Below are 19,241 nucleotides of genomic sequence, written 5' to 3'. Positions count from 1 at the left end.
TTTGGCAGCTGCAGAATTGATGATGATCATGATGGGCCGTTGGGAGGGTGGAAACAAACAAGGAAGAGAGCGACAGGTTTTGTTTTTTCTTGTTTATCAACAACGGCACTCATGAAATGAACATTATAATTACTCATTAATTAATCTTTGAACGTTTCAAACGTATCACAATGACATGGCAACTTTCAAACGAGTCAGTCATCGTGTTGTTTATTTTACATGACGCGCAGAGATTGACTTACAACTTCCTCTAAAGTGTAAACCAGCTCCTTTACTTCCCATTAGTTGTCGTTCAGGGGAACTTTTTTTAACGAAAGGTTAGTGATTAAAAGTTCCAATAAAGACCATACATGTTTACGCTGCCTTTTTAGTAGTCGTTTTAGTGGTAATGAAATGAAAAGGTGTTTAAATTCCAGCGTAATGAGGGGACAACAGCAGAGCAAATAGTCAGGCTGGTTTAATAAAAACCAGGCAGAGACTGTGCATACGTCATCAATTCAGATGAGAAAAAGAGTCTTAATGTTGAAAAAGAATCTGAATAAGCTTTGTATCAAGTGCTCTAAGGTTTTATACTGAGATGTTGTGACGTGTTACAGTTCACTACGATGCTGTGAGTCCAGGAGAAAGGGCGCCAGCGTCAGCTCAGTATCCTTCGTTGCTCCACGTCACCTCATAGCCTGGATACTTGGCCTTTAGTTTCTCTGTGGTGACCGCGTGATTTGCTCTTCCATATCCCTGGAAGGCAACAAAACAAATGATCAAATAATAATTTATTTCAGATAAATCATAGCATTCTTGCCTTTGCAGCAAGAAGACCCGGTCAGAACAAGAGCTGTTCTTTCTCTGGGTTTTCTGGTTTCCTCCCATAGTCCAAAGATATGCAGATTTGGAGACTCTTGCGTACAGTTACTGTCATTTTCCTGCAGGTTCCTCTCACCATGGAGTATCCGTACACGTGGATCTTCTTGTCCTGAGCATCGTGTCTGATCCTCCCTCCTCCGACACACTCACAGTCCAGGACGCCGTCCTTTTCCAGCTCCTCAGAAACCTTCTCATAGATGTCGGCTACAAGCAAAGAAATAACGGGCAAATCGGAAACAAAGCTTTGTTATAAAGACAATGAAGTATCATAAAAGTGTGGTAAATGGCTTTTTTTTTTTTTTTAAATAATCTTTAGATATCTTGCAACAGACTGTGAAAAACAGTAAATAGAGAAAAGTTCCTGTGGTGGAAAATGGGCTATATATCATCATAATTGTAGATATTGAAAATGTTTTACGATCCTAATATGATACACACACACATTAGGGCTGCAAGTAACAGTTATTCTCATAAACAGTCTAAAATATGTCACTGAATGTTGATCAGCTTTTCCCAAAAACCTCAAAATGTATTCAAATATTTTATTTTATCCTCATATTAATGATGGTAAACTTGTAGGAATTTAATTAAAACCTATATGAATAAGTTAGTATTTTTGACACATCATTTGGTGAGGAAGTGTGTTTCAGTTTTGTCCAGCAGAGGGCAGCAAAGACCTACTAATTCTTACTTTAATTAAACGCAAACACACATGTTATTACATTTGTACTCATGAGTACAATCACATTGTATGTCAGTGTACTTAATAATAAATGAAGCGTCGGTGAGGTAAGTGTATTTTAAGTGTATTACAGAGGGTTAGAGCCTGGTCGCGGCTCCTTCTTCTCCTCCTCCTCCTCCTCCTCACCGTGATACTCGGCCCAGCTGTATCCCCGGACGATGTCCACCTCCTCGTCGTCTCCTTCCTCCCGGCTGTGAACTCGGATGAGGACGTATTTGAAAACGCCGGTCGGGTCGATGTCTGCCTGCTGTATGTTCGCCATGATGGCCGCAGCTCTGGTCTGTGTGCACATCTGTGAACCTGCTGTCAGTGTCAGCGGCTGCGAACACACGCACAAAACAACGACGACGACCGACACAGAGCGCGATATTTCTGCGTAAACTCCGTACCTGAACAACAGCGTTTTATAATTTAAACAGAAGGAACACGTTTAGAAATATTTAAACACTAAGGAAAAGTTGCCTTACAATCATGCTAGGTCCGCCATGTCTGTGACAACAACAACAGCACTTCCGTTCAATGATTTGATTGGCGGTTGGAAACCAGCGTATAAATGCATTACCGCCACCCACCGGACTGGAAGAGTAACAGACCAAAACAAACTTTGATCCTCCACATTAATCCAGTGTTTCTGAGATAATTCATTAAATGGTTATACATTTCCTTCGCCGTCCAAAGGTCAACGTTCACAGTGTTTTCTGATAATTATGACTTAGTAACTCATTATTGACCTAGTATATCAATATTAGGACTCAGTATCTGATAATTTTGACTTAGTATCTGATAATTATGACTTAGTATCTCATTATTATGACTAAATATCTCATTATTTTGACTTACTACCTGATAATTATGATGTAGTATCTCATTATTGACCTAGTATATCAATATAATGACTTAGTATCTGATAATTTTGACTTAGTATCTGATAATATGACTTAGTATCGCAATATCATGACTTAGTATCTCATTATTGACCTAGTATCTCAATATTATGACTTAGTATCTCAATATTATGACTTAGTATCTCATTATCATGACAAAGTATCTTTATAATATGATTTAGTTTCTGATAATTTTGACTTAGTAGCTCATTATCATGACTTAGTATCTTAATAATATGATTTAGTATCTCATCATTTTGACTTAGTATCTGATAATTATGACTTAGTATCTCATTATTATGACTTAGTATAGCAATATCATGACTTAGTATCTGATAATTATGACTTAGTATCTCATTATTGACCTAGTATCTCAATATTATGACTAAGTATCTCATTATCATGACCTAGTATCTTAATAATATGATTCAGTATCTGATAATTATTACTTTTTTCTCATTTTTATTATTATTATTTGTGTTATTACTATTACATTATTTTTTTATTTTTTTATTTATTGCCATGTGGCTGAAACGGGCTTCCATAGTAAAGATTTCTATCGTCGGCCGAAAAAAGAAAAAAAAGAAAAAACGCCGGACCGGAAGTGTTGTTTCCTCCGCTGTTGACGGAACAGCTAACGGTGAACAGAGGGAGCAGAGGCTGGAGAACAGACACCGACGACAGGTTCATCACCGGAGCATCACACAGTTAAACAGGTCTGTGCTTCAGTCCGACTCTATTCGGTTAAAAACACGGGTTCTTTCTTTGTGTTTTTTAAATCCCGTATCTTCGCAGTCACGTAAACGCGTCCTTTTCTCCAGCTGTCAATCAAACGCGAACCGAACGATCGGTGCGTCGCGGTAAAGCTCGCGCGCCTCTCATGGTAACATGTCGGGTTCAGGTGTGTTCAAGTACCGGTGTGTGTTCCTGCAGGAGCAGCAGCACAGGCCGGGGATAAACCGGGATAAAGCGGGATGAAGCGGGATGAAGCGGGCCTGTGGGTGGTCGCTCAGCCATTTTCACTGTGTCATCTCACCTAACATTAACATTTCACAACCCGTGTGCGTGTGTGTGTGTGTGTGAGAATGAGTGAGGCCTGTTGTAGCGGTGATGTTTCTGGGTTATTTTGTTTTCTCTCGGCTGGGTTTGGTTCCGCCGCGTCGTCATGGCAGCAGCAGCAGTGGCGAATGGTCATACAACTAAATAAATAAATAAAATTGTTATTTTCCTAAAGTCTCAGTCTCCGAACCATCATATCATTTAAAGGGATAGTTTTAAATGTCGTTGTATGAGACACCAACATTTGGTACGTTTCATTTGTACTCGGAACTCGGATTTCCAACTTGGGAATCAGTTATATATTTATAATTATTTGATTAATTGGTCATTAATCGATTGTGGCCCCGCCACAAGAAACATGGCTGGCAGACAGGGACAACAATAATAATAATAATAATCATAATAATAATAATAATAATAATAATATTTACTCTTTGCTTTATTTTGTTGTAAAATGGTCTTTTTTCAACAGTAAACCTCTTCTGCACCAGATCGCATAGAGAAGGGGGAGTGAGTCGGTTAAAAACGTCAATTTCCTGTCTGGGAAAGGGACTGAAACCTGTTTTTATTGTTTGCTAATAGCCATGTTTTTAGTGACAGCAGGCCTGTATGTAATTACACTGCAACTATCTAACACTGTATCTTTTACATCTTGTTTGTGTTTTTTATACATCGTCTCATTATTATATTACTTAATGACTTCATTTGTCATTAAGTCAATATCTCAAAATTATGACCTGGTATCTCATTATTATGACTTAGTATCTCAATATTATGACTTAGTATCTGATTATTAGGACTAAGTATCTCATTATTATGACTTAGTATCTGATCATTAGACTAAGTATTTCATTATTATGACTTAGTATCTGATTATTAGGACTAAGTATTTCATTATTATGACTTAGTGAGTTACAAAACTTCAGATTCCTGTCTGTGGAAGGGACTGAGACCTGTTTTTATTGGTGTATTTGCTAATAGCCATGTTTTTAGCGATAGCATGCAATTACCTACGACTGTATCTTGTACGTCTTGTGTTTTTTTATACATTGCCATGACGCGTTCAGACTGATTTTTCTCTCTCTAATCTCAGGACATGTCTGTCAGGATGGAAATGGATCTCAGTGGCGTTTCCCGGACACACGTCTCCATTTGTCCTGCGGCTGAGATCAAAGCCACGCTGAAACCAGAAGCAGAGAGACCTCGCTGCTCCAGCACGCCGTGTTCTCCCATCAAAGCTGGGTACCAGATCCTGCACATGGACTCCAACTACCTGGTGGGCTTCACCACCGGCGAGGAGCTGCTCAAACTCGCCCACAAGTGGTCTGAAGGTCCCCCGGAGAAGAGTCCGGTATCAGAGGAGGTGCCCGGCCCCGTCCAGAGCGCCATCCCCAAGTCTGCGGACCTGGGCGTCCACCGCTCATCGAGAATCTTCAAAGCCAAAAATCGCTACTATCAACCGTACGACATCCCCACCGCTAACGGGCGGAGGCGGCGGCGTATGCCGAGCTCGAGTGAACCTGCCAGGAGCCTGCACAGCCCACTGCCACTCTGTCTGCTCAAAGGAAAAGGCGCCCAGTCCAAGTCTCTGGATTACCTTAATCTGGACAAAATCTGCATCAAAGAGTCGTCGGACACTGAGGTGTTACAGTACCAGCTGCAGCACCTGACCCTGCGAGGAGAGCGCGTGTTTCCCAGAAACAAGACATGAAATGCACTGGACGGCCTTTTTTTGTGTGTTTTTTTGGTTAATTTCTTGGTTGTTGTTTTTTCAGGCGTCCCTCGCCCTGTGAGGTTTTAGGTGCTATTTCCAGCTCGGTTTATTTGTACTCAGATTATAAAGCAGTTCTTAACGAAGACAGTCTGATAATCCAGTTAAATGATTAACTGCCGGGGTTTTTAACCTCGTGCCGTACAGGTGACGTCGTGAGGGAAATCACTTAAATCAGTCCTCACAATGTAACGAGGCCCTGAACGCCTCGTTTCCACGCAGGTCTGCGTCTGTTCAGATGTTTATTTATAGTTCTTCAGGAGGAGCCAGTGACTGTACATTCATACCACATGGTTCATAAAAGCATTAAAGTCATGTTTTACGGCTGACATCTTGCCATTGCTCCGTTGCTGCTGTTAGCATTCCCCTCTTTTTCCTTTTTTTAGTTGGGGGTGTTCCAGTTGTAGTCAGAAGTTGAAATTTCCGAGTTCAGGGGGCGTTCAGTTGAAGGAAAGTCAGATTTCAGACATTTTGGAGCAAACTCACAAACCCTGACATAGGATTGATTCCAAGATGGCTGCCGCTTTGGTCTTATTTGTTTTACGTTAAGTCATTCAGATTTGTTTTACGTTAAGTCAGTCAGATTTGTTTTACGTTAAGTCGGTCTTATTTGTTTTACGTTAAGTCATTCAGATTTGTTTTACGTTAAGTCAGTCAGATTTGTTTTACGTTAAGTCATTCAGATTTGTTTTACGTTAAGTCAGTCAGATATGTTTTACGTAAAGTCGGTCTTATTTGTTTTACGTTAAGTCATTCAGATTTGTTTTACGTTAAGTCGGTCTTATTTGTTTTACGTTAAGTCATTCAGATTTGTTTTACGTTAAGTCAGTCAGATATGTTTTACGTAAAGTCAGTCAGATTTGTTTTACGTTAAGTCATTCAGATTTGTTTTACGTTAAGTCGGTCTTATTTGTTTTACTTTAAGTCATTCAGATTTGTTTTACGTTAAGTCGGTCAGATTTGTTTTACGTTAAGTCGGTCAGATTTGTTTTACGTAAAGTCAGTCAGATTTGTTTTACGTTAAGTCATTCAGATTTGTTTTACGTTAAGTCAGTCAGATATGTTTTACGTAAAGTCGGTCTTATTTGTTTTACGTTAAGTCATTCAGATTTGTTTCACGTTAAGTCAGTCAGATTTGTTTTACATTAAGTCAGTCAGATTTGTTTTACGTAAAGTCAGTCATATTTTTTTTACGTTAAGTCAGTCAGACACATATAAAATGTTTTTTAGTCGTGGACATGTTGCTACACTATTTCTATTTGCAAAATACCATGTAAGTGTTGTTACGACTGCTAACAGTGACTAGCCTGAGATACGTTAGTATTTGTGACTAACCAACTTTGGACGTTTTGCTACACCACTTGCATGTACAAATTAACGTGTACAGCGCTTGTTATCTTCTTTTATTGCTAAAAACAGCTAGCCCGAGATATTTTTTAACTGTTTTTTTCAACTGGAACGCGATGAAGTCGGAGGTGACGTCTCTTACAGTTCCGACTTTCCGATGTAAATGTAACACTCCACCAGATACAAGTAGGGACTTTCCATTAGAGCGCCCCCTGAAGTTGTATTTCCAGCTCTTTATGTGACAAATTTAAGATGGCTGCTACGATGAACTGTCCCACCGGTGTCTGTGGACATGTTGCTAAGGTGTCTTCATTTTTAAGACTAGACTAGCTTGCTAGTTAGCAAACCTAGCTATAATGATAACATTAACTTTTTCTCCAAACACACTCTTTGTCACAGGAAGTTAGCTTAAAAACAAGCTAGCTAAGAGGTACTTTGTTAGAATTCCTGTTTTGAAGTCGTGACTGAATTAACAGACGTGAAAAGGAAGGAAAAACTGTGGTGGAAACGAGGCGTGTGGTAAAAAAAAAAACAAAAAAAAACGAAACAATGTGAATCATATAAACTTAGCAATAACTAGTGAACCTATTTATTGGCGGTGTTTTCGTGTGTTTGTGTGTGGAGACGCTGAGGAAAAGCACATATCACAGATCAGAGCTTTAACCCGCTACAGGCCTGTACGTGTGTGAGGAGCCACGCTCGTGGACCATTTATTTAACAATTAACGCTCTGCATTAACAATAGTATGATTAAAGTTTCACTATGTTACTACATTTATTTACAACTGTCAATTATTACCAGTGTTTTGAACCTCTTTTTTTTATCATTAAATGGAAAAAAAAAATAATTTGATTTTGATTGTGATGGCAGTTAATTTAAAGGGATAGTTCAGTCTTTTCCCCAGTGTGGTTGTATGAGGTTTTTAATGCTAACATATTTTAATGACTTAAAAAGGCGAAGTTAAATAATTTGAGCATTAAAAATGTGTCTACTGCTTTATCTCACTGGAGGAAAGCCGGGAGGGGAAGTTTGTGTCAACCACTCTCTCTCTCCCACACCAAAGCCCTTAGAGAAAATCAGCGTTTTAAGCTCACAGGGACACAGTGAGCTGCTGGTCTGCTGCTGCGTCGTTCAGCAAGTTTGGGCCACTTTGGTAATTCAGAACAAATTATTTCCAACATAGAAGTTGCAAAATAACACGTTTAAACACACTGACGGGAGCAGCAGTGGATTGACAACGTCTCTATGTAGTGGTTCAGAAACGCTGGTTTTCTCTATGGGATTTGGTGTGGGGGAAGTGGAGCTGTTTACAAAGTGACATAAACTGCAGTTTTTCTGAGATAAAGCAGTCAAACATGTTCTTAAGATGTCACAGACTTAATTTTGTTCTAAAATAACACCCACACTTCAGATAAAATCCCCTACTATCCCTTTGAGTTAAGTTAAGTCTGGAAGTTGGTGAATCTAATGATCACATGGCATCACATCCTCTACATATGGAGAGTGAAATGTATAAATGAACATGGGTGGAGTCTTATTTTCAGTCTCTTCTGATTGGTTGATATCGTTTAGGAACCATTTTAGTGCATCTCTTGGTTTTGTTTTGTACTGAGTGTGTGTGTGTGTGTGTGTGTGCGTGCGTGTGTGTGTGTTCCCCTCTTACAGCTGGATTATCGGATGCGTTCAATCCAACGCCTCGCCTGCAGAAAACTCCCTCTTTTTTTCTTCTTTTTTTAAAAATCTGCACCTGATTGCACTGTTGGATATGAACCACAGAGACGTCAGTGCACCGTGATACATGTCGCCACGGCAACCGCCAGGTGTTGACAGTAAAACGCTGCAATATTGTACATAAAAAAAAACATAAAAGAAAAAGCAAGCCATGTGAACACTTACAGCTCTGCGAGGAGTCGGCACGCCCCCCCTGAGTTTTGGCACGGTTGTTTAATTTGAGCGGAACATTTATGTTCATCGTTGTCAGTGTGTCGTGTGACGTACGACACTTCCTGTGCCGAGAGCCTCAGACACCGAGGCTAGCTCTCACATTAACAAACAGATTTGAGCCAAAACCGAACAGTTAACTGTAAATGTGAAACTTGTTTTGATGTCAAACTCTGGGGGGGGGGCCGTACAAACTTGTCTCACTGTAAATTCACTCTTATGCACTTCTGTTAAACCAAACAGAAACTGTACGCTTCGTGTTACCTGATGACTGTTAGACGATTAAAGCTTATTTCCAACAGTTTTAAATCTGTCTCATGTGTGGGGTTTTTCTCGATGGACTTTGGTGTGGGAGAGGGAGCGTTTTAGAAAAGCGACACGAACGTCAGTTTCCGTAAACGTGTTCTGAAGATGTCACAGACCTAAGCTGACATTGACCATGTTTTTTTATTTGTTTGAGCTTTTTGTGAATTTGGTTAAAATCTGTTTTTTCAATGTTGGGATAGATAGATTTAGATTTCCTTGAGACCCACAGTGTGATTCTAGGATTTATTTGTCTTATCCATTGCATCCATGATTATGTTTTACAGTGGAAAGAACAGAGAGTAGTAAAAAAAGAAAAGTACATAGTTTACAGAAAAACAAGTTCAAAACCAAACAAAGAAAAAAGGAAGAAGTAAAAAAAAAAAGAATGAGGGTTTAAATATTGACATGTAAGGAAAACAGGACAAAGAGAGATGTGTGATGACAGTAAAAATAACAACGAATAAATGAAAACTCAGTGAAAGGATGAACGTGTGAAGTGTGAGGGTGAGGTTTTTGTTTTTCCCATGCGTGTGTGTGTGTATCACATCCTCGTCTCCTCCGCCGGTCGGTTCATGTAGTCCTGCAGAACCTGATGGAGAGGAAGCCACTTCTTTATGGAAGCTTTGATGGCCACGATCCACCTGTGAAGGACACGAGGACACGAAGACACGAGGACATGAGGACACTGACCTTTAGGACGAACATCCACACAAAAACAAGGCCACATTTTTATGATATAATAAATGAAAAGTAGAGTCGTCTCCTCACCGTTTATTCTCGTTAGGATTCTCGGCACACAGGTGGAAAGTCTTGAACTCATCGGACAGAGGTTTCAGCTCGATGGTGGATTTCTTGAACGCGTACGGCTGCTCTTTCACGGTGTAGCCCTGCAGGTAGATCCCACCTGAACACACACACACACACACACACACACAGCAGGAAGTGACACACACGCCAATTCAAAAACACTAAAAGAGCCAGCCTGAGACACGGAGACTCAGCTGATTTTTAGCCACTTCACAAAAGACTAACTGAACAAAATCTGTGTTATCGTAAGTCTTTAACATCCTAAGAATATATTAAACACTTTATCTCTTCAAAGACGATGTACAACTGTGAGACGTGTGCGTCCGTACCATGTGCGTGAGTTGCACGGATGCCGCTGTACAGGTAGAGACATCCGTCCTTCAGGATGCAGTAGTGCTGCAACCACGTGTCCTTGTTCTTGTCCATTTTGTGGAGCAGACCGAGACACTCGGGGTTCTTCACGGCCAGCGGCGGCAGGTTGGAGTTGTGCCGGGTGACGTCGACCCACACGTGGTTCTGAAACATTCAGTCAAGCAGATTAGAGCGAAATGAATAAATCAAACGTCACATTATTGTCATGTAATGTAGGTTACTTGTATTTCTACATCACACAGGGGACCAAAGTGCTTTGAAACAGAAACCAAAGCATGAAAATGCCATAATACACACAAGAATAAATGTTTTAAGCTTGTTAGTTAGAAATATCACAGTATCATCAGCGTATTGAAGTTCCCTAAAATAAAAAATATGAAAGTCTCGTTTGTTTTTCAGCAGATTTGAAAAGTTACCTGTGTGATGGGATGAATCGCTCGCTCCATCGCCTCCAACCACCTAAAAATCACAAATACAAGACATTGGAATCAAATAAGACTCGATGTCGGAAACTCAAGCTTTAGAAATGTTTGTACGTCTTAAAAATAAGGTTCCCTCAAAACTTCACTGTTTTTACAGTAAAGTTTTAAAAAACAATGATAATGTTACTCATTTTTCACAAAAAACACAAAGGTTTATTCCATCATAAACGTGAAATGGGAAAAACGTAAATGTGACTATAAAATGGGATTTAGTTGTGCAAGAGAGAGATTTTAAAAATAATCTAAGGTTCCTATGAATTTCTATTAAAATGTCTAATTTTGTTTAACTTCTCTGTGTTGGGTTAGGGTTAGCCATGCCTAACCCATGTACAAGATAAATAATATAATCCTCACATATGAGATGGTGGGTAAATTCATGGTAATTTCATGCTTTAAACAATTTCGTTGTATCTATTAAATCAGTTGGGGTGGACAACCTTATAATATTATGATATCTCAATAATAACAAATGTGTCAGTGATGATAGATAGTTCACAGAACTTCAAAATAAAAGCGACTGCATTGATATGGGACGATACATAGCTCACAACAAATATAGATATATGTATTTATGATGCAAAATGAATCTATGAATCAAGAAAGTCAGGTGAGTTGAAGCAGGGAAACATCCAGGACAGCGGCTCCTGGGAAACACTGTCTGTGTGTGTGTGTGTGTGTGTTGTACCTCTTCATCTCTTGGTTGGACGTGGCACAGAAGAAGAAAACCCGGTTGAGAGCCTGAGGACGACACTTGAAGACAAAGGGTTTCCCCAGAGACGAGTCCCGTCCCACCTCAGCTCCCTCCAGCTTCACCACAGACAGAGCTCCTCTTTTCCCTTCGTCCTGTGATCAAACACAAGGTTAAATTCACACACACACACACACACACACGGTGATGATGATGATGATGGTGGTGATGATGATGATGATGATGATGTGGTGTCCGCTCAGCTCTGCTCACCCGCTTGTTTCTGTAGTAGCAGAGACAGCAGTCGTGTGTGAGGACGAACCACCTCTTCCTCCAGCCTTTAATCAGACCAGACTGGGTGCGTTTGTGGAGGTAACCCCGACACGCGGGGCGGGGGGTGTTAGGACCACGGCCGATGTCCGAGCCGATGGTTAGTGTCAGAACATCTGGACCTAAAACAACAACAACAACAACAACAACAATCAACATAACCTCAATGAAATGATTTAATATGAAACTTTTTCTATATTTAAGTGTCTAAAAACAACCACAGCTCCATTTAGCTTTATATACATTATTATACGTGCAGTTATAAAGTATGTAAACGTGAATAAATAATACATATATATATACATATATGTTGCCATATTGTACATGTGAATAAATATAAATGCAGTTTCACACATTGAATGTTATATACAGTATGAAGTAGTTATGTATGTGTACTGTTATACATAAAGTTACATATGTTGTTATATATTGTTACATACGTATAATACTATGTACTGTATATATATTGAGTTATACATGTGTTACACAGTGCAATGCTGTATATTTGGTTATATATTCTTTATAGTGTATATGTTATTATACACTGTATGTAGACTTATACATACTTATGTTAAGATGTAGATATTCAGTATAGTGTATATGGCCGTATATGTAGTTATACATGTATTACTATGCATTATATGTATTATATTACATGTTATTACATATGTGGTTATATATTGTTATATTCATGTGGCTACGTGTGTAGGTACTATGTATACATAGTACCTACACACGTAGTTGTATTTTTACGTATGTTATTATACGTTTACTTGTATATCATTATACTGTGTATACACATTTGTACATGTAGATCTATATTAGTAATGTGTATATATATATACACACATATGTTTATATATATGTAACACAGTAACTATGTGTATATAAATATAGCAATATATAATTGCATATGTAATAACATGTATAACTACATATATGACAACATAGACTTATAGGTCATAATATACTGAATATCTACATTTTATATATAAAGAGAGAGCTGAATATGAAGTTATATATTATTGAAGCTTATATACAGTTGTACATGTACTTGTATATTATTACACACATACACACACACACACACACACATATATATATGTATGTAGTAGTTGTACATGCAGTACCTTGTCTGGCCAGATCCGCAGCCTCAGAGTGTGGAATACTGGTGACATCGATGCCGTTCACAGCCAGAACGTAGTCTCCGACCGTCAGTCCTGCTTCTTCAGCCGCTCCGTCTGAAACCACGGCAACACAGAATCACACACGGCTACACAAACCATCGCACAAAAAAAGAGCTGTAGGAGCTTGTAGCATTTACAAAATGGACGTCACGCTGAATCGCAGAAAATCAGAAACTACAGAAATGATTGAGACAATTAACACAGGTGAGGAGAAGAAGCTAAGGGACCGTCCACATAGAAACAGAAACTTTAGGGGACCTGAAATGGTATTTTTTGAAAAAAGCCTCCCGGAGTGGGAAAATCTTAAAACGCCAGCCTTGTGTTTCCATGTAGAAAGTGAAAAACGCAAAGGGCTACAAAGAAAAAGACAACGTTTTTGTTTCGTGCCATTTCCATGTGGACGTGAGCCAAATTTTTCTGGTTTGTGTTCGCCCCCTGCTGGACATTCAAGAGAATACAGCTTTCAGACACTTCCACATTGGCTTCACTTTACACCTATTTTTATATGCAGAATGTTACTTACTCGTGTCGACTTCGGTGACCGTGATAGGTTTAGAGAACTGAATGCGAAAACCCCAGGGATACTCTCCACTGCCTTTGTTGATCTTCACCGTCCTCTCTCGAACTGTCAGTAGAACATACACATGTTTATTTCTGCACTTTTCTAATCTTATGCTGGAGTGGATTATTTTTATTTAATTTAAAAAAAAAACCCTCAATGCTCACTTGCGACAGCTCGAGTTCTGGCGTTGAGGCTTGGAGAAATCACCCCCGAGTCCACGCTGTCTCCTTGGTAGATCCACGCTGAAGAGTGGAACGTCTCCATATAAAATCCTCCGTCTTCACTGTCCCGGGTGGTCATGTCCATCGAGGGCGTGTCCTCAGACACTAGAAGAAAATAAAACAAGGCATGATACGTCTAGAAAATCTCGCCACTGACAGGAGACATTAACCAATCACAGGTCAGTTCAGAAAGAGAGGGCGCCTCCTACTGGCCGCTCTACTAAGCACAAACTTAACTTAACACAAACATGTTCCTTCAGTAGAAAAGAGTCTAAGAGTTGGACGGAAAAAAAAATGGGCGGAATGTCAAAAATTTGAGTTCATGTGGTGGGAGGGGCTTGGGTAAGAGAGCATCCAGACCAGAATGTTCTGGAGATGAGACCCAACAATCATATAGTTAGTCTACCGCAGAATTAGGAATTGTTAGCATTGGATTAGCTGCCACTACATATTCAACTGGCTTCTCTTCCTCTTTAGGAGTTGCCACCAAGTATGACCACATATTAGATTTCTTAACTGACCCTCATGGCTAAGGTCTAGAATGTCTGCTGAACATTGAACAATGGGGATTGAGTACCTTGTTCAAGGGTAACGCAGCCCCTGACCTGGCAAACTCTCTGGTTATGTCGGTGAATGTTTGCTAGTTAGCTGTGAGCAACTGGAACTCAAGCAAGTCCAGTCGCTCCCACAGCTAACTACTGAAGAAAAACTCTCTGGTTACAAGCTAAGCTTTCTTTCAACAAAGCGACAGCGAGTTGGCCAAAAACTAGCTGAAAGATAACAGCACCGTTGTCGCGGTTCCTTTCAAACGCACAGACAAACTGGTCATAGCTGGGGACTCACCTGATTCCTCTGTGATGTCACTGGTGATGGAGCTTCCTCCAGCCGAGCTCCACTGCTTACTGTCCTTGAAGAGCTTGCGTCTCTTGGCCCAGTGATCAGAGCTGCCGCCCTCCGCTTCTACATGCATCACAGGCTTCAGATGCTCTCTGACCTCGCTGGGACCTGGAAAAGATGGGGCACGTTAAGTGGGGACACAAGAAAAACCTGGTTGTAGCCTCTTAACAAAGGGCTTACTGGATCAAATCTGTCCAACTAAATCTACAATATCTCTCCCACACCATAGAGAAAATAACATCAGCAGTAGACCAGCAACTCCTGTGTCTCTGTGAGTTTAAATCGCTGATTTTCTCTATGGACTCTCTATGGTGCAGGAAATAGAGCAGTTTACAAACTTCTGATTTCAGTTGGAAATGTCTGTCTAACAGCGAGAAAAAGCCCCAAACATAATCCTAAAATGACTTAAACTGGTGTAAAATGTATTTGGTGACCCCTTTTTGCGTCTAAGGCTGGTTCCTGGTATAGGTGGCGCTCACAGCGCAGTGTGCTTAATACCTCAGACAATCACACTTAACGGACAACCTAAACTATGCCTTCTATGTGACTTACATCTGGATACAGTTGGTTTATTTGATTTGATGGTTTTACTGAGCTGCTCCTTCGTGTGGATTTCTGTTGGCGTTGATCTTCTGGCACCTCCTCGCCAATCTTTTGTCTCCTCTGTCGTTAGTGGCTGAGAAGTGCTGGTGTCTCCTGGTTCCTCACCTGCTGCTTTACATTCACTCTCTGCTTCCTCTCTTGTGTTTACTGCCTTAACATCTCTGTCCTGAAAAGGGGACACACCGATGTCCTCCAATGAGCTTCCAAGAGAAATTTCCTTCTGACCGCTCTGGGAAGACCTTAAGTCCATCTGCAGGAACCTTTGCTCCAGTGTCCCAACAGTTAGAGTCATGACTGAGGACTTGTGTTTTGGTGGAGTTGAGTCTGAATCCTCCTCTGGATTGTTCTGGAACAGTGGGACCTGATGGCCCTGTAACATCTGCTCCTCTGAGCCACTGCAGGACGGAGGAATGACTTGAATCGCACAGGTTCTTCGACCAGGCTCCTCCATGACGCCATCACCGCTGCGAAACTCGACTTCCCCGATTTCTTGTTCAAACCCACTGTCTGCTACCTCAGTGTCCAGACTGTCCAAGTATTTACAAGAGCTCTGTTTGAATCCTTGGTGACTACACCTAACGGTACTTTGTCTTCGCGATTGTCCACAGATGGCGAACCCAGCGTCAGGATTGTCCTCAGAATTGATCGTACAGAATGAACTGAGTAGTGTTTGCCTCCCGTCGTATCCGTTTGTGGGTTCTGTTGAACTCACCTCGGTTTGCGAAGAGTCATCGGGGAAGTGGTCGTTGTTGGTCTGTTGAATCATCTCCAGCGTCTCCGTCTGCTCGGGACATGAGCACATAATTAACGAGGAAAAAGACTCGGTACAGGGCAGCAGCAGGTCCTCCTGCATCAATCCCAGACCCTCTGACATCCCGGGAAACGTCTGCCGCCGCCTCTGTGGATACGGACACGCTCTGTGTTCCACCGCAGCAATGCTGTTGTTCCTAATCCAGGACTTTCTCTTCTGCAGGCTGATGAACTCGTTGGTGAAGCTGGATCTGTTGGTGGACATGGACGGTCTTGCGAATGTGGGATCGTAGTTTTCAGACTCTGACAGTTGATCAAAAGACGGAGCCAGATCTGCTTGCTCCTCTTCATTGTGGGTTAAATTGGGCGATGTGTGGAATTCCTGCCATTGTTTGACAGTGGGCGAAGTTCCGGTCCTGGAGGAGGCCAGGTCAAACCTCAGCTCCTCCAAAGTGTTGTATTTGATGTCCGCATACTCTTGCGGTGGAGGAATGTCCCAGAACTGATCGATGCTGAAGCTTTTCTGAAAATACTTCCTCTTCTCCTGAGGTTTGATGTTCATCTGAAGTGCGGAGCCTGGCGGTGGATTCGCAGACGAGCAATCGGTGGGTATTTGTTGTTTTTGACCAGTGTAGCACTGACAGTTTGGATTGTACCAGGTCTTTGCCGGATTGTCTGCTCGGTCAGTGACGCTGCCAAAAGAAAAGCTGTAGTTCTGATCTGCGCTGCGATCGGTCACATTTAGCGGACGCTCAGACGACTCGTTATCCGGCATCGTTGTCCCTTCACTCTTGAAGGTCGTCCGGGCACCGCCCACATTTTCATTCATGAAAACAAACGTGGTCTTAACCCCAGAACTGTTAAGAATTTCCTGAATCTCCAGTTTCACTCTGGACCCTGAGCAGTCGATTTTCATGATGTTGGTCACCGGTGTCGAGGAGTGGGTCTGTTTTTCGGACGAAGGCTCGTGTCGCTGCTGAAACGTGATCTTTGGCGCCGAATCCTCACTGATGGACACGGACGTCACGATCTTCGCCCCCGTCACCTTGTCCTCTGTCGTCTTGGTGTAAATGCTCCTTTGGCTCAGATTTGAAGTCAGGTGATAATCCTGTTTATATCGCTTCTCCTGCGGTGGAGCATTGTCGTACTTTTCCTCGTCGTCGGATCCCGTCCCGATATTTTCCCTGCGCAGAGAGTCGGTTTCGCCCTTTTCAACCACGTCGTCTTTGTAGCAGGGGCTGTTGTTCTTGTTCTGCTTCAGGAAAATGTACGGCGACGCACTCTCTGCAAGACGAAACATAAACAATCTTTGTGTTACATATTCTGACATGAATTGCCACAGATATAAATGAATGAATGAAGTGACCTCTGTTGGTATTAAGCACTTGTCTGTTGGTGTGGGAAAAATGTGACTCAGCTAAGCTGCAGATTAACCTTGTCACACCCAGCTAACCGGGCCAAAGCTGCGACTCACGTTTGCTGCTGCTGGAGCTCTTCCTCCGGCTGTTCCTCCTCCTCCCCCTCTTACTCATTCTTAAATCGAGCTCGGCCTCACATACACTGAAAGAAAGAGAAAAATTATAGCAAACATATGTCTTATTTTTTTTTTAGTCTAACTAAACTAAAAAGTTTGTTGCACTTTGTTACCGGCACACGCTCCCATACCGAAGTCCATAGAGAAAACTGGCGTTTTTAGCTCAGGGTGACACAGGACCTGCTGGTCCACTGCTGCCTCGTGTGGTGACTTTGTGTCACTGAGGTAAATCTGAGCAAATGTTTTCAAACACTGAAGTGACAAAATAAGACATTCAAACTTACTAATGGAGGCAGCAGCGGATCAACAACTCCTGTGTGCTGTGATGTAAAATCGCTGATTTTCTCAATGGAGTTTGGTGCAGGAAGAGACAGCAGTTTTAAAAAACGTGTTTCTTGATAGAAATGGCTGTTTAATTGTGGGATTAAGTGACAAACGTATGCTTAAAATACAAAAAGAGTTAAGCGGACAAAGGATGTATGAGGTAAATTACACTTTTTCACATAAAAATCAGACAGAATGAATATATATATTATATATATAATATATAATGTATAATATATAATATATATTATTATTATTATAATTAAATGTGAATTAAAAGAAAGAGGACTGGTGTTGGCACGTCTGCAGGTAAACAGGATCATTCTCTCTGAATGAGCGCCGTCTATATGTAGATACAACACAGAAATGTCATAAAAATATACACGAGACACCAAAGACAACTGATGAAATCACATTCAACAAAGAAATCGGAGTTTAAAGGAAAGTTTCAGAGCTGAAAAGAAGCTTGAATCTGGGTTTTCATCACATGAACAGAATTTAGTGGATCATTTCAAGCGTACCTTTTGGTGTCAGGTCCTGGTTTGTTTCCTCTCAGACCTGCAGACAGCGTCCACACTGTCCACACTGTCCACACTTGTCCACACACGTCTCAGACTGATGCTCCACATCTTACCGGTTCTATTCTCAACGCAAAGCAGCTTATTACGTTTAATCCCGCGGGGCCAACGTGATGTGAGCGGCTCGTGCTCGTTCGTCCTGTTGTTGTCGTGATGTGGGATCTAACAGATTTAACAGACCTAAGAGATCTAAGAGACACTAAGCAAACAGGCAGGCACGTGTTACTAAAGGGATAGTTTGGGATTTTTTAAGTGTATGTAACAAGGGACAAGAGAAATAACATCTCACCAAACTTTCTTTTTGTTTTTAAGCCTCTTCCAACAGGAAACTCAAGTTTTCTGTTACTTTTGTAAATCACTCACTTTCTCACACCAAACCGCACAGAAAAAACCATCATTATTTAACTCACGATCACAACATAAGACATTTAGATGGAGTCTTGGAGGCGGCAGTGGAACAACAACTCCTGTGTGCTGTGGTGTAAAATCGCTCATTTTCTCAATGGGGTTTGGTGCAGGAGAGTGAGCGGCTTTTACAAACTTGTTTCTTGGTGGAAAAGGTTGTTTAATTGTGAGAATAAGTGACAAAAATATGCTTAAGATACAGAAGACAAAGTATTTATGAGGTTTACACTCATAAATTAGATTTAAACATTTAGATTTAATATTAAGGTGTAAAAATCAGACAGAATTAGTGGTGTTCAGTGTGATTTTGTATTTTTAAGTTTGCAAATGTGGTTAAATGAGATCACTTATTTGTGGCAAAAATATCTACATGACTCATTCTTTGGTGCAGGGAAAGTGAGTGGTTAGTGTAATGCTGTAAACACATCCTTGAGCTGACCCAGATTTTATAAGGTGAATCTTAAGTGTCTTTAAATCAGAAATCCTGAACTGTACCTTTAAAAACACACATCAGGGCGGGGCACATGACGGGGAAAACAGGAAACAGACCATTTAAATCACGACGAGACGTCACACGACGATCAAGACGT

General features: G+C 41.0%; 3 protein-coding genes across 3 annotated transcripts; 1 reads left to right on the top strand and 2 right to left on the bottom strand.

Moving 5' to 3' along the window:
• Nucleotides 1-194: 194 nt before the first annotated feature.
• phpt1 (phosphohistidine phosphatase 1) lies at nt 195-2,113 on the bottom strand. Its single transcript, XM_058616813.1, has 3 exons — nt 1,730-2,113; nt 938-1,065; nt 195-735 (listed from the first exon to the last, which is right to left on the bottom strand). Exons 1-3 carry the CDS (start codon nt 1,893-1,895, stop codon nt 643-645), a joined length of 387 nt encoding a protein of 128 aa, XP_058472796.1. The 5' UTR covers nt 1,896-2,113; the 3' UTR covers nt 195-642.
• A 973-nt stretch (nt 2,114-3,086) lies between these two features.
• macir (macrophage immunometabolism regulator) lies at nt 3,087-8,914 on the top strand. The gene is made up of 2 exons (XM_058618215.1): nt 3,087-3,203; nt 4,640-8,914. Exon 2 carries the CDS (start codon nt 4,643-4,645, stop codon nt 5,255-5,257), a length of 615 nt encoding a protein of 204 aa, XP_058474198.1. The 5' UTR covers nt 3,087-3,203; nt 4,640-4,642; the 3' UTR covers nt 5,258-8,914.
• Nucleotides 8,915-9,140: 226 nt separating this feature from the next.
• pdzph1 (PDZ and pleckstrin homology domains 1) lies at nt 9,141-18,264 on the bottom strand. The gene is made up of 13 exons (XM_058617600.1): nt 18,190-18,264; nt 17,285-17,370; nt 15,010-17,094; nt 14,404-14,565; nt 13,504-13,665; nt 13,301-13,402; nt 12,721-12,831; nt 11,534-11,712; nt 11,258-11,415; nt 10,507-10,549; nt 10,048-10,234; nt 9,680-9,815; nt 9,141-9,552 (listed from the first exon to the last, which is right to left on the bottom strand). The coding sequence occupies exons 2-13, from the start codon at nt 17,340-17,342 to the stop codon at nt 9,453-9,455; spliced, it is 3,483 nt and encodes a 1,160-aa protein (XP_058473583.1). The 5' UTR covers nt 17,343-17,370; nt 18,190-18,264; the 3' UTR covers nt 9,141-9,452.
• Between the last annotated feature and the right edge of the window lie 977 nt (nt 18,265-19,241).

The sequence above is a fragment of the Solea solea genome, chromosome 19 (genome assembly GCF_958295425.1).
Source record: "Solea solea chromosome 19, fSolSol10.1, whole genome shotgun sequence".
Lineage (NCBI taxonomy): Eukaryota > Metazoa > Chordata > Actinopteri > Pleuronectiformes > Soleidae > Solea > Solea solea.
This window is presented reverse-complemented; position numbering and strand designations above follow the sequence as displayed.

Bases quoted from the DNA above. Each gene is read 5' to 3' on its own strand.
- pdzph1 (XM_058617600.1), bottom strand. From the start codon at position 17,342: ATGAGTAAGAGGGGGAGGAGGAGGAACAGCCGGAGGAAGAGCTCCAGC. The intron at 17,095-17,284 runs GTGAGTCGCAGC...TTCGTCTTGCAG, and splicing joins GAGCTCCAGCAGCAGCAAAC to AGAGTGCGTCGCCGTACATT. The intron at 9,553-9,679 runs GTGAGGAGACGA...TGTCCTTCACAG, and splicing joins AATCCTAACGAGAATAAACG to GTGGATCGTGGCCATCAAAG.
- phpt1 (XM_058616813.1), bottom strand. From the start codon at position 1,895: ATGTGCACACAGACCAGAGCTGCGGCCATCATGGCGAACATACAGCAG. The intron at 1,066-1,729 runs GTGAGGAGGAGG...CTTTGCTTGTAG, and splicing joins CAGCTGGGCCGAGTATCACG to CCGACATCTATGAGAAGGTT. The intron at 736-937 runs GTGAGAGGAACC...GTTGCCTTCCAG, and splicing joins ACGTGTACGGATACTCCATG to GGATATGGAAGAGCAAATCA.
- macir (XM_058618215.1), top strand. From the start codon at position 4,643: ATGTCTGTCAGGATGGAAATGGATCTCAGTGGCGTTTCCCGGACACAC.